General features: G+C 41.2%; 1 protein-coding gene across 1 annotated transcript in view; it reads left to right on the top strand.

Annotated features, from left to right (window-relative positions):
- LOC122480059 (40S ribosomal protein S6-like) overlaps positions 1–14,311 on the top strand; it is a 75,920-nt gene extending 61,609 nt beyond the window's left edge. Inside the window, exons 3-4 of the mRNA XM_043574034.1 lie at positions 13,070–13,502; positions 13,728–14,311. Coding sequence (XP_043429969.1) covers positions 13,070–13,502; positions 13,728–13,841 — 547 coding nt within the window. The 3' untranslated portion in view covers positions 13,842–14,311. The remainder of the gene's footprint in view (positions 1–13,069; positions 13,503–13,727) is intronic.
- The last annotated feature ends 1,151 nt before the right edge of the window (positions 14,312–15,462 follow it).

The following is a 15,462-nucleotide window of genomic DNA, read 5'->3' as shown; positions in this document are numbered from 1 at the left end:
ATTGCTGGGGGTGCACTGCCTCTATAACGACTTGCTGTGAAATAAATGTTCAATGCTATTTTTGCTTTTGTTGTTTATCATAAAAGTGCAAATTATCTCTGGATTTCTTCCAGGTAGCAAAAACAGGTACGGTACTAATGTAGGTCTTTCATAAACACCAAGGGGGTGCAATTTGTGAACTTTTGAAAAGTAAGGGACACCTGTATGTACCTTTTTTAAATGCCTCAGGTAATTCTGAGGATTAGCCAGGCAGAGAAGACCTGGGCCTGTCTCTCATTACTCCTACATCCCTTAGCCTTTCTCCAACTTTTCTGGTAAGAATCACATGGGATACCTGCTGGAAATACGAAGTCCCACACTCCATTCCAGATGCTCTGGATCAAATCTTGGGGGAAGAAGCCTAAAACATAGGAGATTTTTATCAAGTTGGAAAACAGCCTAAAGTTTCCCAAATGTTTAGCGTATAGAAGAATTAACTGAGAACTCTGTTTCTAAGAAATGAATACGGCTAGGCGTGTCCCCTCTAACTCAAGAAATTATCTATTTGGAAAACCTGGGGTGAGTCCTGGGATATTCACTTTTAACTAGCACCCTCTGTTGTTCCTCCAGTCTTGCTACTCCATGGGAAATGCTGCCCCAAATGTCTGGAATGATCTCAGAGAATGGAGGATAAGTCCTGGGTAGTGTTACTCTAGCTCCTATGAACACTCTTGCTTGAACTTCCTGGTGGCTGTTGAGAAGGACTAATTGAGAAGGGACAATCCTAAGCTGTTCCAAGTCTTGGCAGTGAAAGCTCTAAAGTGGGGCACATGGCATGAGGGGCTAAGACAAGCCAAGGAATGCTAGTGTCCAGAGAAGCTATATTCTAAGTGCTGCTTCCTGGGGTTCCACTCCTTTAAGCTGTGAGTCAAATCACATATGCCACTGCCCCAAGGAAAAGCTTCCCTGCCCTGGTACTATGGACACCTAATAGGTCCTGCCAGTTGTCAACACACCTGGGAAGCTAGGCAAGTTTCCTTTGGCATCTATACTCTCTGCACCCTCCCCCACCACCGTCTTGGATCCTATGCCTGCGGGACCTGCAGACTGACCACCAAGAGTCCACTATGGACTAAGACCCTTCAGGGCACATGATGTAGTCCTCGCTCAAGTATATTTGTGTCCCCAAACAAGGAGCCATTGGTAATGGAAAATGTGAGAGTAGAGGCATTTTCTTCCTTTCCCTAAGTTCCTGTCAGCACACAGATGAGAATTTCTGCTCTCTCCAATATACTGAAGCAAAAACTTCCCCTTTCTTGTCACCACTCATTGGCTTTGCCTAAGTGATAACAGAGAGTCAGTTTATCAATGTGGGAAGGGAGGTTCTTTTTTTTGTTTAAGTTTATTTACCTATTGAGAGAGAGAGAGAGAGAGAACAGGGGAGGGGCAGAAAGAGGGAGAGAGAGAATCCCAAGCAGGCTCTGTCAGCACAGAGCCTGCTACAGGGCTCCATCCCACAAACTGAGATCGTGACCTAAACCGAAATCCAGAGTTGGACACCCAACAAACTGAACCACTCAGGTGCCCTGGGTAAGGGAGATTCCTGTTGGGTCTCCAGCTGGAGGCATCTATCCAATGGATAGCTTTATCCCCACTACTCTACATCCTGGAGATTCCATGGCTTGTCTCTTTGATGATATGAATCTTCAGGTATGGATCTAGATAATCAGTGAGGAAGGCTTGCTTCAAAATACAAGAGAGCCTAGGCATTTACCATCTGCTCCTAAAAGATGATGAGGTGATCTTATTTCTGCACTCCCACCTCCCATCTGATTTAATATCTCTTTTGAAACCAAGATCAGCCAAAAGCATTGTGATAACACAGACGATGGATCCCTGGGCATGGGATAAGACACTGATGGACAGACTGACTGACTGACTGACTAACCAACTAGAGAGACTCCCATGCATAGTGACTCATACAGTTGATTTTTCATAGTCACCAAATAAAGATTTAAAAAATCGAAGTAAGTTACTTCTGACAAAATCTGCAGATGGGACACAACTGTCTACTTTCCTCCCAAAATACACTTAAAAATGCCAATAAAGGGTTATTTTTTTCTTAAGACATAAATCTAAAAATCCAGGGGCTCCTGGGTAACTCAGTCAGTTGAGCTTTGGCTTCAGCTCAGGTCATGATCTCTCACAGTTAGTGACTTTGAGCCCCGCATCAGGCTGTCTACTGTCAGCACAGAGCCTGCTTCAGATCCCCTTTCTCCCTCTCTCTCTGCCCTTCCCCTGCTCGTGCCATCTCTCCCTCTCTCAGAAATACATTAAAAAAATACATTAAAAAAATTAATAAATCTAAAAGGCCAGTAGTCCATGATAGAAGGAACTAAGAGCAAAAATTTGGAAGACAGAAAATACATGAATGTATTCCCTAAACCAGAAAGCTGAGAAACAATTTGGTTTGCACCAGGAAATCCTCAAAAGTTTTGGAAATTAGCAGCAGGTACCTCTAGAAGGAGGGGAGCTGGACAGGGTAGCTGAAATAAACAGGACTGGTTAAAGACTATATTTTAGAGCCAGACCCCCAATGTCCCTGCCAGGACAGTCATGTTATACAATTTGTTGCTTTTCTCCTAACTAATCTTTAATGTTTATTTATTTTTGAGAGAAAGCACAAGCAGGGGAGGGGCACAGAGAGAGGGAGACACAGAATCCGAAACAGGCTCCAGGCTCCTAGCCGTCAGCACAGAGCCTGACGCGGGGCTCGAACTCACAAACTGTGAGATCATGACCTGAGTCGAAGTTGGATGCTTAATCAACTGAGCCATCCAGGTGCCCCTCTCCTAACTAATCTTATAGACCTCTGTGACCTTTAAAACTATGTGCATTTTACTACTTTTTTTTTTTTCTTAATTAAGGTAGGGAAGGAAGGAGGGTAGAAGGCATTCTCTATTAACAAGCATGTCCAGGGCCAATTTTCCCCTCTTTCTCTCCTCTCTGAATCTAGCCCTTCAAAGTCTAGCACATGCAGTCAGCTCAAGATCCCAAATGAACTCTGCCACAGCATGAGGAAATTTCACGCTGAGAACAGTTGAACACTGTGGCACGTTACTCAGTAGCTTGGCTAGAGTTTAAACAGGTCCATCCAGGCTCTCTCTGTCTTCCTTCTTCCTGCCAGGCACAAGGTCCCTACCCTCCAGGTTACTGTCTTGCTGTCCAGCACACCTGAGTTCTATACCTATAGCAAAGGCTGAGGTCATTCCTCTAGCTCCTCCTGGTCCTGAAGGAGAAGGCCCTTTCCCACTCTGGCCCAGGTCTCCTCATTGAAACCAAAGTCAGCCAAGTCAGAGTATTCACCACCTAGGTATTAGAAGCCCATTTTTTCTTAGTCATTTCTGTTTGCTCTTATCGAGGCTCCTCTTGCCTGGGGTCCACCCAATCTCCCCATCATCACAAAGCTTATTCTGGATTACGTATATGTTCATTCTTTCTAGGCATTTTTCCTTCTGCAAAATGGCTTCTTTCTGGCTCTGCCTCAGGCCAGCCCTAGCACACTAGGTCCTGTTTGGGACTCTTCTGCTCCAAAACTCTTAAGGGTCTCTGTTTTCAAGATAATGATCTTGATCAAGATAATGACAATGATCTGGCTCTGGGAAGACTTATGGACTGTTCTCTATACTGTATAAAGAAGAGTATAAAGCTGTTCTTCATACTCTCAGGATCCTGTCGTGTTTGCATTTTAATGCATAAACCTCTGGCAGCCTGCCTGAACCCTAGTCGCCATCTTTGGGAGAAGAGGGATTTCTTTCTTTCCTTTTTTTTTTTTTTTTTTTAAGAGAGAGAGAGAGAGAGAGAGAGAGAGAGAGAGAATCCCAAACAGGCTCCATGCCCAGTACAGAACCTGATGTGGGGCTTGATCTTATGACCCTGAGATCATGACTCAATCTGAAATCAAGAGCTGGACGCTCAACTGACAAAGTCACCCAGGCGCCCTGGGAGAAGAGGGATTTCTAAACAGGTCCTAGAAGCAGTTTCCTGAAATAGGAACTTTGTGGTCATTTTGCTGATAGAGACTCTAATGCCCTGGGAAATCCTAGATCCTAGTCTCACATCTGGGACTCTAGTTTATAGTCCACCAGAACACCTGTAAAATGTGTTAAAGATCACAAACTTTGGGGTGCCTGGGTGACTCAGCTTGTTAGGTGTCCAACTCTTGATTTCAACTCAGGTAATGATCTCATGGTTTATGACATCAAGCCCTGCATCAGGCTCTGTGCTGGCAGTGTGGATGGAGCCTGCTTGGGATTCTCTCTCTCTCTCTCTCTCTCTCTCTCTCTCTGCCCCTCCCCTGCCTGCCTGCACTCTCTCTTTCTCTAAAAATAAATAAACTTTAAAAAGAAAAAGATCACTAATATACATCAATTTTTCCTATGCTGAGCCCTGGAAATGGTTTTTTTTTTTTTTTGCAGCACCATGTAGTCGTTAAGACTGTAAAGTCTGGGGCACTGAATTCTGGCTTAGCTGTGTGACCTTAAGCATGTTACTTAACTTCTCAGTTCACTTATCTGGGGATAAAAGTACTTGTGCAGTTTGGTATTAGCTAATACATGTATATACTTAGAATGGTGCCTGGCACATAGTAAATACTCAGTAAAAGCTATGGTCTCTGGCCCACCCTGCCCTCCAAGGAGGATGCAACCCACCGCCAAGTTATCCACTCTCTCCTCTGCTGACCACTGTGAATGGTGCTGCTGTGATCATGTTCATCACCCTATAGTGTCCCCTGCTGGTCAGGGGCCTCCTGAGGACAGGAGCTGTATCTTAATCATCTTTATATTCCCCACTATCTGTTGCAGAGTTCAGCATTTTGCAATTGTGTGATAAATGTTTGTGCAACTAATATCTTTCAAAGAAGAGAGAATAGCAGGCAGTTATGAGGTCCTCAGCAGAGATTTGATTATTAATTATCAGAAACCCAGAGGTCTTTCTCACCACACCCTCCATGGCACCTGGGAAATTTCTTCATATGATTTTAACTTCTTTCCCATCATTATGGAAGCAGCTGCTGAGAAGAACCCAGAAGAGGAAAGAAAGGGAGTGAACCGAGTCGATGTGACTGATCCCAATCTTGGAGGCAGCCAGTTCCATTGCTTTGTGTTCTATGACCTTTTCAAGATGTCATTTTTCAAGACTCTTTCCCAGCAAGAGCACCCTGCCTTCCCCAAACTTCCCTTAGCATTGTTGTACCACCCCAGAGTCTGTTGACCGCAGAGTTTTGTTTACAAATACTATGGCAACCCCAGAAGCTCTGGCAAATCTAAAATATCTTGCAAGCAAATAAAGCACAAGGCTGGAGCCATCAAAGCCCTCTGGACTCCCAACCTCACTGATAGGGCTTTAAAGACATCTGTTTTATGTTCCTGAGCAGGCATTGCACCACGGTTTTCAGGACATTTTTCTCCTTCAAAGGGGACATGTCCTAGGGGACATTTAAAAAAACCCATTCCTCTTGCCAATAACTGCATTACAGTTTAGCTGCAGAGCCTCACTGAGGGGATTATCAACTTCTTAATGTACAAATTTCAGTGGGATGATTCGTCAAATGTGATTATTTCAGTGTGTCCATATCCCCTTCCCTTTACCTGCTTAGTTTGGTAACAGAGCCTGATAAAAAGATTCAAGTACAAGGAGTTCGGGGGAGGGGGCGGGGGAGAGGTGATTCCAATAAAGAGATGGGAAATGAGACAGGAAAAAGACGGCAGCAAATAAACAGTGCATGATAGAGTCCATTTCTGCTGGAAATAACTGGAGCATAAATTTGGGAACACAAAGAATCAGTTAGAACGTGTGCTTTGAAGCTACCAAACCCAAGATGCAAAGGAGCTGAAGATTTATGAACCAGTTTTCATCAGTCATGGTTGAAGACTTCTGGGTGTAGGAGATTAAATAAAGCCTCAGGCACTTCTCACCTAAGGAAAGAAAGCCTTAGGATGTAAGAAGTCTGACACTGCAGTTGTAAGGCCAGAGGGGATAGGACAGCACAACAGGAGTAACCCCTTGAAGCCCCACCTTGGCCCTTTGCCCAAGGTTGGGGATTCTTTCCTTTGAACTTGTACATTTTTATCTTTCTTATCCTAAACAGAATGCCTATTGGTGATATGCACATGATTTGTCTTTGGCAATAGTTCCTTTCCCACTAACTGTGGATTACATCTCTTATAGGGGCAGCACCCACCTAAGATAAACATACTTCCACTCTTTATTTCAAAATTCTTCACATAGTTGATTATGGCTATCTTGCTCTGCCTAGTCTTCCCTTCTCCAAGCTGAATATCCTCAGATCCCTTAATAAGTATAATACAGTAACACCACCTGGTGTATTACTTTACTTCTTTATGATGCTTTACTTCTTTTTTTTTTTTTTTCAACGTTTATTTATTTTTGGGACAGAGAGAGACAGAGCATGAACGGGGGAGGGGCAGAGAGAGAGGGAGACACAGAATCGGAAACAGGCTCCAGGCTCTGAGCCATCAGCCCAGAGCCTGACGCGGGGCTCGAACTCACAGACCGCGAGATGGTGACCTGGCTGAAGTCGGACGCTTAACCGACTGCGCCACCCAGGCGCCCCTATGATGCGTTACTTCTTATAAGCCACAGAACATGGTCATACCATAGCTGCCACTCATCTTGATTCCTCCCATATAGTCCTCGTCCCTCCATCTCCGCCACTTTCTGTAAGTTTGGTTCTATTTGGTATAAGGAAACATAGTCAAATTGCCAGCAGCCTAGGTAAATATGCTCTTTATCACTGTCAACTCTGTAAAGAATCTGGTATGTTACCCTCTTTGCAAGCAAACAAACTTTACACAGATCCATGGATGCTGGCAGAAGATATGAGATTCCTGGGTCAGAGACAAAAGACTTTATTACTCACAGCACAGCAAAGGGCATAAGCATCAAAATATTTGTACCAGTTTTTCAGGCCCAAATTCCCACAGGCAATGAAAAGAGGACCAAGTGACACCCACACTTGCATTGGGTTGCTTTACAGGAGAGTTTACAGAACCTGAATCCTTTATAATGGCCAAAAAGCAAACAAAGCAAAAACTCTGACCTTGGCTCCAGTGGGAGAAATTTTTTTTATACCAGGTTTATAGGCAATCTTGTCTTCTGCTCTACAAGATTCTATCTCTAACTTCCAAGCTATTTGCTATATAAACATCTTTGAGAAGATAGTCCAAAACAAAGAAATGCAGAAACATGAGAATCAGATAATTATCTCTCAATATTTATGTAATAGGTAGATAAATGTAGATGACTACATTAATTCTTATAAACAGTACTCTAATTTCTAAATGACTTCCATTTTTATTTCAGAGGCACTTCACTTGCATTTTGGGAAATGATATCTTTTATTTTACCTCTCAGGTTCTAGCTACCTGATTCTCTGAAAGGCCCTTAATCAAGGAAATACACACTTAAAATCTAATTGTAGAGTCCCTACTTGAATAAACACAATAGTTTAAAAAAAAAATTAAGTGAAGGGTTGCAGAACTTCTGTGATTTGAGATGAAATGTCATGGACTAAATTATTCTCTCACCTGAAACAACTAAAAAGCCCAGACAAAATGCATGACACAATGGTTTTCAAGACATTAAACATCAGGTATTGAAAGACAATGAACACTAAAAGAGGAGAAACAAATGAAATGAATCTACATGTGTCCCATTTTACTGCCTAGAGCAGTTTCCAGGATGTGGAAGAGAAAGGAAAAACCTAACTAGAGCCAGCATCATCCCTGAGTGAGGAGACAGAGGTGAGAGTCTGAGAAGATTGGTCTCCCCATAGCTAGAGTCTGTATGGGAGAGTGCTGGAGAGAACAGGACTCAGAGAGCTCTTGAGATCTGCAGATGACTCACAAGTCTTCAGTAGAGTGCTGAGCAACATTTGTATGTCAGGAAATGACCCTGAGGCAGGCTGAAGTTGGGGGGAGGGGATATCCAATGAGAGTAGAAGGAATAACCAAAGGTCACACAATGCCAAAAAAAAGTTCCTGGTTCCACAAACCAGAGAAGAAAACCTCTTAATTCAGAGTTGTCAGCTAGCATATATCCAAAAGTTTTACCTTAGTAATGGCGGAAAATTAGCCCTAAACTAAAAACTGCTCTGATCCTGCCTAACAAAATCTAAAAGTAAGACCCAAAAGGATCATACTGTTAGATTAGTAAACTTAATGATATTATAATAGAAAGTATTCAAATGAAAAATAGAGAAAAGACTGAAGAAAAAGATGAACAGAGCATCAGTGAGATCTGGGACAACTTCAAGCAGCCTGATATATAGGGAATTGGAGCTCCTGAAGTAGGAAGAAGAAATAATAATAATAATAATGGAAATAATGGTCAGAAATTTAATGAAAGCTATAAACTCACAGATCTAAGAAATTCAACAAAATCCAAGTATAAGAAACAAGAAGAAATGATTAAATGATTAAGTCAGTTGGTTAAGCATCAGACTCTGGATTTTGACTCAGGTCATAATCTCATGGTTCTGGTTGTGAGATCGAGCCCCAGGTCGGGCTTGAAGCCTGCTTGGGATTCTCTCTCTCCCTCTCTCTCTCTCTGCCTCCCTCCTATTTGTGTGCACTTGCCACTCTCTCTCTCTCTCAAAATAAATAAATAAATAAAGTCTTAAAAAAAAAAAAGCATGTAGGGATGTCATCATATGGCCTATTGCAAAAAAACAAAGATAATTTATCAGATAATTATATCAGACTCCTAGTGAAAAGAATGCAAGTCAGAAGGGACTAGGGCACATATTCAAAGTAATGAAATGGAATTCTATACCCAGCAAAAATATCTTTTTAAAAAGTGTGAAATAATTATTTTTTTCAGAGATATAAAAGCTGAAAGAAGACATTACCAGCAGACCATAACTATAAGAAATATCAAATAAAGTAATTCAGGCAGATAGAAAATTGTACTAGATAGAAATCTGGATATACACATGAAAACAAGAGTACTAGAAAGTGTAACTATGTAAATATAAATCAAATATTTTTTCCTTATTATTTAAACCTCTTTGAGTGATAATTCACTTTAAGGGGGGGGGGAACCTGTTGTGAGGTTTATAATGTATTTAAAGTAGAATGTAAATAATAATTGTGCAAAGATCAGGAGGAAGAAATGAAAGTACACCAGAATCAGGTTCTAATACTGTATTTGAAATGGTATGATATCACATGAAGATATATTGTGGTAAGTTAAAGATGTTTACTATAAACCACAAAGCAACCACTAAAAAAATACAACAGATTTATAGCCATTATCCAAATTCAGAGTTAAAATGCAATCATCAAAGATACTTAATCCCAAGAAGGGCATACTATGGTCTGAATGTATCCCTCCAAAATTCATGTGTTGAAATCCTAATGTCCAAGTTGATGGTATTGGCAGGTAAGACCTTTGAGACATGATTAGATCATGAGGGCAGAGCCTTCATGAATGGGATTGGTGCCCTTAGAAAAGAGACTTTAGAGATATCTCTATCTACTTCTACCAGGTAAGGACACAAGAAGTCTTCAACTGGAAAGAAGGCTTTCACTCAATCATGCAGGCACCCTATTTCAGAATTCCAATCTCCAGAATCATTGAAAGTCAATTTGTATTGTTTATAAGCTACCCAGTCTGTGACATTTTGTTATAGCAGACTAAAGGCACAAAAGAAGAGAAAGAGAACAAGGAACAGATGAGACAAATAGAAAACATGGCAAAGGGAAGATTTGAACTCAACTTTATCAATAGTTACATTAAACATAAATTGCCTAAACACTATAATTAAAAGAATTTTTTAAAAAAAGAACCTGCTTCCTACCATAAACCTACTTTAAATACAAGAAACAAATAGGTTAAAAGAAAAAGAATGGTATGGTTGGCTGAATAATGGTTCCCCAAAGATAACCACATCCTAATCCCTGGAAACTGTGTTCACATTACCTTACATGGAAAAAGGGATCTCACTGATGTGAATAAGGATCTTGAGATGAGGAAATTATCCAAGTGGTCCTATTGTAATCATGGGAGTCTTTATGTGAGAGAGGCAAGAGGGTCAGAGCCAGAGAAGCTATGTGACAATGGAAGCAGAGATAATTAAGGGAAATATAATGATGCTATGCTGTTGGCTGTAAGGATGAAGGGGCCCTAAGTTAAAGCATCCTGAAAGTAGAAAAGGCGGGGAAATGGATTCTTCCCCAGAGCTTCCAGAAGGAACCAAACCTGATGATACCTTGACTTTAGCCCAACAAACCTGATTTTGGACTTCTGACCTCCAGAACTATAACATAACAAATTTGTGTTGTTTAAAGCCACTAAGTTTGTAGTAACTTGTTATAGCAGCAATAGGAAACTAATATAGATGGGAAAAGATGTACGATGTTAACACTAATCAAAACAAAGATAGTGTGACTATTTTAATATCAGACAGTTTTTAGAGTAAAGAATATTGCCAGGGTTAGAGAAGCTCATTACATAATGATAAAGGAGTCTGTCAATTCTTCTAGAAGACATAACAATTCCAAAAATGAATGTTTCCAATAACAGAGCTTCAAAATGCATGAAACAAAAAATTGATGGAACTTTAGAACAAATTTTCCAAATCTATAATTATAATTGCAGATTTCAATATCTATCTCTCAATAATTGATAGGAAAAGTAGACAGAAAAGATACAGACATCTTGAATAACACTATCATCTTGACCTAATTGACATTTCTAGAACACTCCATACAACAGACTACACATTCTTTTCAATTGCATGCAGAACACAGACCATATTCTGAACAAAACAAATCTGTGTCAATTTAAGAGGATTCATGTCATACAAAGTATTTTTCTGACCACAGTGGAATTATTATTTTTTTCAATATATGAAGTTTATTGTCAAACTGGTTTCCATACAACACCCAGTGCTCATCCCAAAAGGTGCCCTCCTCAATACCCATCACCTACCCTTCCCTCCCTCCCATCCCCATCAAGCCTCAGTTTGTTCTCAGTTTTTAAAAGTCTCTTATGCTTTGGCTCTCTCCCACTCTAACCTCTTTTTTTTTTTCCTTCCCCTCCCCTATGGGTTTCTGTTAAGTTTCTCAGGATCCACATAAGAGTGAAAACATATGGTATCTGTCTTTCTCTGTATGGCTTATTTCACTTAGCATCACACTCTCCAGTTCCATCCACGTTGCTACAAAGGGCCATATTTCATTCTTTCTCATTGCCATGTAGTACTGCACTGTGTATATAAACCACAATTTCTTTATCCATTCATCAGTTTATGGACATTTAGGCTCTTTCCATAATTTGGCTATTGTTGAGAGTGCTGCTATAAACATTGGGGTACAAGTGCCCCTATGCATCAGTACTCCTGTATCCCTTGGGTAAATTCCTAGCAGTGCTACTGCTGGGTCATAGGGTAGGTCTATTTTTAATTTTTTGAGGAACCTCCACACTGTTTTCCAGAGTGGCTGCACCAATTTGCATTCCCACCAACAGTGCAAGAGGGTTCCCATTTCTCCACATCCTCTCCAGCATCTATAGTCTCCTGATTTGTTCATTTTGGCCACTCTGACTGGTGTGAGGTGATATCTGAGTGTGGTTTTGATTTGTATTTCCCTGATGAGGAGCAACGTTGAGCATCTTTTCATGTGACCACAGTGGAATTAAATTAGAAACGAATAATAGCAAGATCTGGAAAACTCCCAAATATTTGGAAACTAAGTAATACACATTTTTGACAGTTTTATTTAATTGACACAAAATTGTGTATATTTAAAGTGCAGAAGTAATAAACTTCTAAACTTATGAGCCAAAAAAGAAACCAAAGAGAAATGAGGAAGTATTCAAAAATTAAAAAGAATAGGGAGCCTGGGTGGCTCAGTCAGTTAAGTGTCTGACTTTGGCTCAGGTCATGATCTCCCAGTCTGTGGGTTCAAGCCCCACATCAGGCTCTGTGCTGACAGCTCAGAGCCTGGAGCCTGCTTTGGATTCTGTGTCTCCCTCTCTCTCTACCCCTCCCCCACTCATGCTCTGTCTCTCATTCTCTCAAAAATAAATAAACATTAAAAAAATCTTAATTAAAAAGAAGAAAAATAACATCAAAACATATGGGATGCAGCTAAAGCAGTACTTAGAGATAAATGTATAGTAGTAGCTATCTATATTAGAAAGAAAAAAGTTCTCAAATCAATGACTTCAGCTTCCACTTAAAGAAATTTAAAAAAAGAAAAGCAAATTAAGCCAAGGAATTAAAGTAAAGTAGAAGGAAGGAATAAATATCAGAGCAAAAATCAATGAACAGAAGACAGAATAACAGTCGGGAAAATCAATGAAACCAAAAGCTGCTTGAGAATATCAATAACACTGAAGAACCTCCAAATAGAATTATCAAGGAAAAAAAAAAAAAACAGAGAAAACAAAAACTAATAATATTAGAAATGACAGAGGTGAATGTACCTTAAATTCTACAAATATTATGCCAGGTCCACATGACTCAGTCAGTTAAGTGTCTGACTTCGACTCAGGTCATGATCTCAAGGTTCATGAGTATAAGCCCTGCATCAGGTTCTGCACTTTCAGTGCAGAGCCTGCTTGGGATTCACTCTCTCTCCTTCTCTCTCTTCTCCTCCCTACCTGTGCTTTCTTTCAAAATAAATAAATAAACTTAAAAAAATAAATGAGCAAGAAATTTTATGCCAATAAATTTAACAACTTTAAAATGGACCAATTCTTTGAAAGTTACAGACTAATAAAGTTCACTCAACATGGCTCTTTTTTTTTTAATTTTTTAATTTTTTTTTTTTTTTTTTTTTTTTGAGAGACAGCACAGGAAGGGGAGGAACACAGAGAGAGGGAGCCACAGAATCTGCAGCAGGCTCCAGGTTCTGAGCTGTCAGCGCAGAGCCTGATGCGGGGCTCAAACCCATGAACTGTGAGATCATGACCAAAGTCATGAGGCCCTCCTAACTGAGCCACCCAGGCGCCCCAACACAGCTCTTTTTCAGGGCACCTTAGAGGTGGTCGGCTGCTTCAGGGTGAAGCTGAACCTCTCTTTCCCAGCTACTGGCTGCCAGAAACTCATCAGAGTGGACAATAAATGCAAATTTCGTACCTTTTATGAGAAGCATATGACCACAGAAGTTGCTGCTGATGCTCTGACTGAGGAATGGAAGGGTTGTATGGTCCCAATCAGTGGTGGGAACTATAGACAAGGATTCTCCCTGAGGCATGGTGTCTTGACCCATGACTGTGTCTGCCTGCTACTGTGTAAGGGGCACTCCCGTTACAGACCAAGGAGGACTGAAGAAAGAAAGCACAAATCTTTTCCAGGTTGGACTGTGGATGTCAATCTTAGTGTTCTCAACTTGATTATTGTAAAAAAACAAAACAAAACAAAACAAAAACAGGGAGGCGATATTCCTAGACTCACTGATATTACTGTGCCTTGTCTCCTGGGACCCAAAAGAGCTAGCAGAAATCTTTTCAATCTCTCTAAAGAAGATTATGTCTACCAGTACATTGTGAGAAAGAGCCTAAACAAAGACAGTAAGAAACCTAGAAACAAAGTGCCCAAGATTCAACATCTTGTTCCTCCACATGTCATGTGACACAAACATCTTCTCTCTGAAGAAATAGCATACTAGGAAAAAAAAAAGGAAGAGGCTGCAAAATATACTAAACTTTTGGCCAAGAGAATGAAGAAAGCCAAAGAGAAACACCGGGAACAGATTGCCAAGACACAGAGGCTGTTCTTTCTGGAAGCTTCTACCTCTAAGTTGAGTCTAGTCAAAAATGAGATTTTCTAAGAGTAACAAATAAATAAGATCAGACATAAAACAAAACAAAAGTTCACTCAGCATAGATAAATCTCAAAATAATTATGCTGAGTAAAAGGAGCCAGACCAAAAAAGAGTACACATGTGTGATTCCATTTATATAAGTTTCTAGTAAATGAAAACAAATCTATTATGAAAGAAAGCAGATCTGTGGTTGCTTGAAGTGTAGGAGCCGTGTGGGCAGGGGCCAGGAAGAGGGGAGAGGGATGGGTTCCAAAGGGGCAAGAAGGAACTCTTGGAGGGGATGAATATGTCCATTATCTTGATTATGGTGATGAGTTCATGGGTGTATACATATGTCTAAACTTACCGAACTATATACTTTAAGTACACGCAGTTTATTTTATGTCAATTGGTAAATTACTTTTATCAATAAAACTGAGTTTGTTTTTTTCAACTTGAAATCTATAAATCTCAATTCAATCCACCTGTTTTTAAAGTTAGACTTTAAAGCACCAGCCAGCTCTATTAAAAAAGAGACCCACTTGGGGCGCCTGGGTGGCGCAGTCGGTTGAGCGTCCGACTTCAGCCCGGGTCACTATCTCGCGGTCCGTGAGTTCGAGCCCCGCGTCAGGCTCTGGGCTGATGGCTCAGAGCCTGGAGCCTGTTTCCGATTCTGTGTTTCCCTCTCTCTCTGCCTCTCCCCCGTTCATGCTCTGTCTCTCTCTGTCCCAAAAATAAATGTTGGAAAAAAAAAAAAAAAAAAAGAGACCCACTTGAAGCAAGGAGGTGTGTGCCTATCCGATGCTCGTTTATGTGCAGTACACAGAATTCTGTTCTGAAGACAGAACCGGGAGAGAAGGTGGAATGGGGGAACAGGGAGGGTACGGGCAGCCAGCCTGGCTGGAATTATCAATTGAGCTACCAACACACACAAAAAAACCCGCTTCACTTGCCCACCCTCTCCCCAGGCAATACACGGGGTGCAAAGTAAGTAAAATCTACTTCTGGCCTTGACAGAAGAATTCACTGGCCTGAAGCTGGCGTGCTCATTCCAGCTAGTTTGCTAGTTACACCATCCTGGCAAGCCACGTGCTCAGCAAACTCTATTTCCAAGTCACTGTGCCCTGGGTGAGCCATCAAGGGCATTGCTTGGGACCTTGCTATAGGCAGGCCAAAGATTTACGGGTTTTTTAGCTGGGGAACTCCAAGGAGGGTTTCGGTTCTGGTGTCTGGAGTAACACAGAGAAGTTTTGTTTGATCTATTAAGGCAATTGAGATGTTGTAACTCATTTGCAACTGATTTGATTTTACTCCAAAAGTATTTCCCTCCAGCCTCGACTTGGCTTTTGTGCCCTGGAAATCAGGAGAACCGTCTGTGGGTAAAAAGTAAAGAGGTCTAATGGGCAAAGAGAAAGGAACTCAAGGTCCCCCTGCATATGAATATATTAATTACTTTAGAAGTCCCGCCTCCCTCCACCCGCTCGCTCCTTCTGCGCGCGCTGTTTCCTTCCCCCGGGGCGGTGCACGGCGGCGGCTGGGGCTCTCCGAAATGCCACCGCTGTTGCCCTTGGCAATCCTTTATTGTGCAATGCCCTTTCTCAGGAAGATGAATACAAGCTGTACATACCGAGTGTCAGTCACACACTCA

The sequence above is a fragment of the Prionailurus bengalensis genome, chromosome A1 (assembly GCF_016509475.1).
Source record: "Prionailurus bengalensis isolate Pbe53 chromosome A1, Fcat_Pben_1.1_paternal_pri, whole genome shotgun sequence".
Taxonomy (NCBI): Eukaryota; Metazoa; Chordata; class Mammalia; order Carnivora; family Felidae; genus Prionailurus; species Prionailurus bengalensis.
The sequence above is the reverse complement of the archived record's forward strand: the minus strand, read 5'-3'. Positions and strand labels throughout refer to the sequence as shown.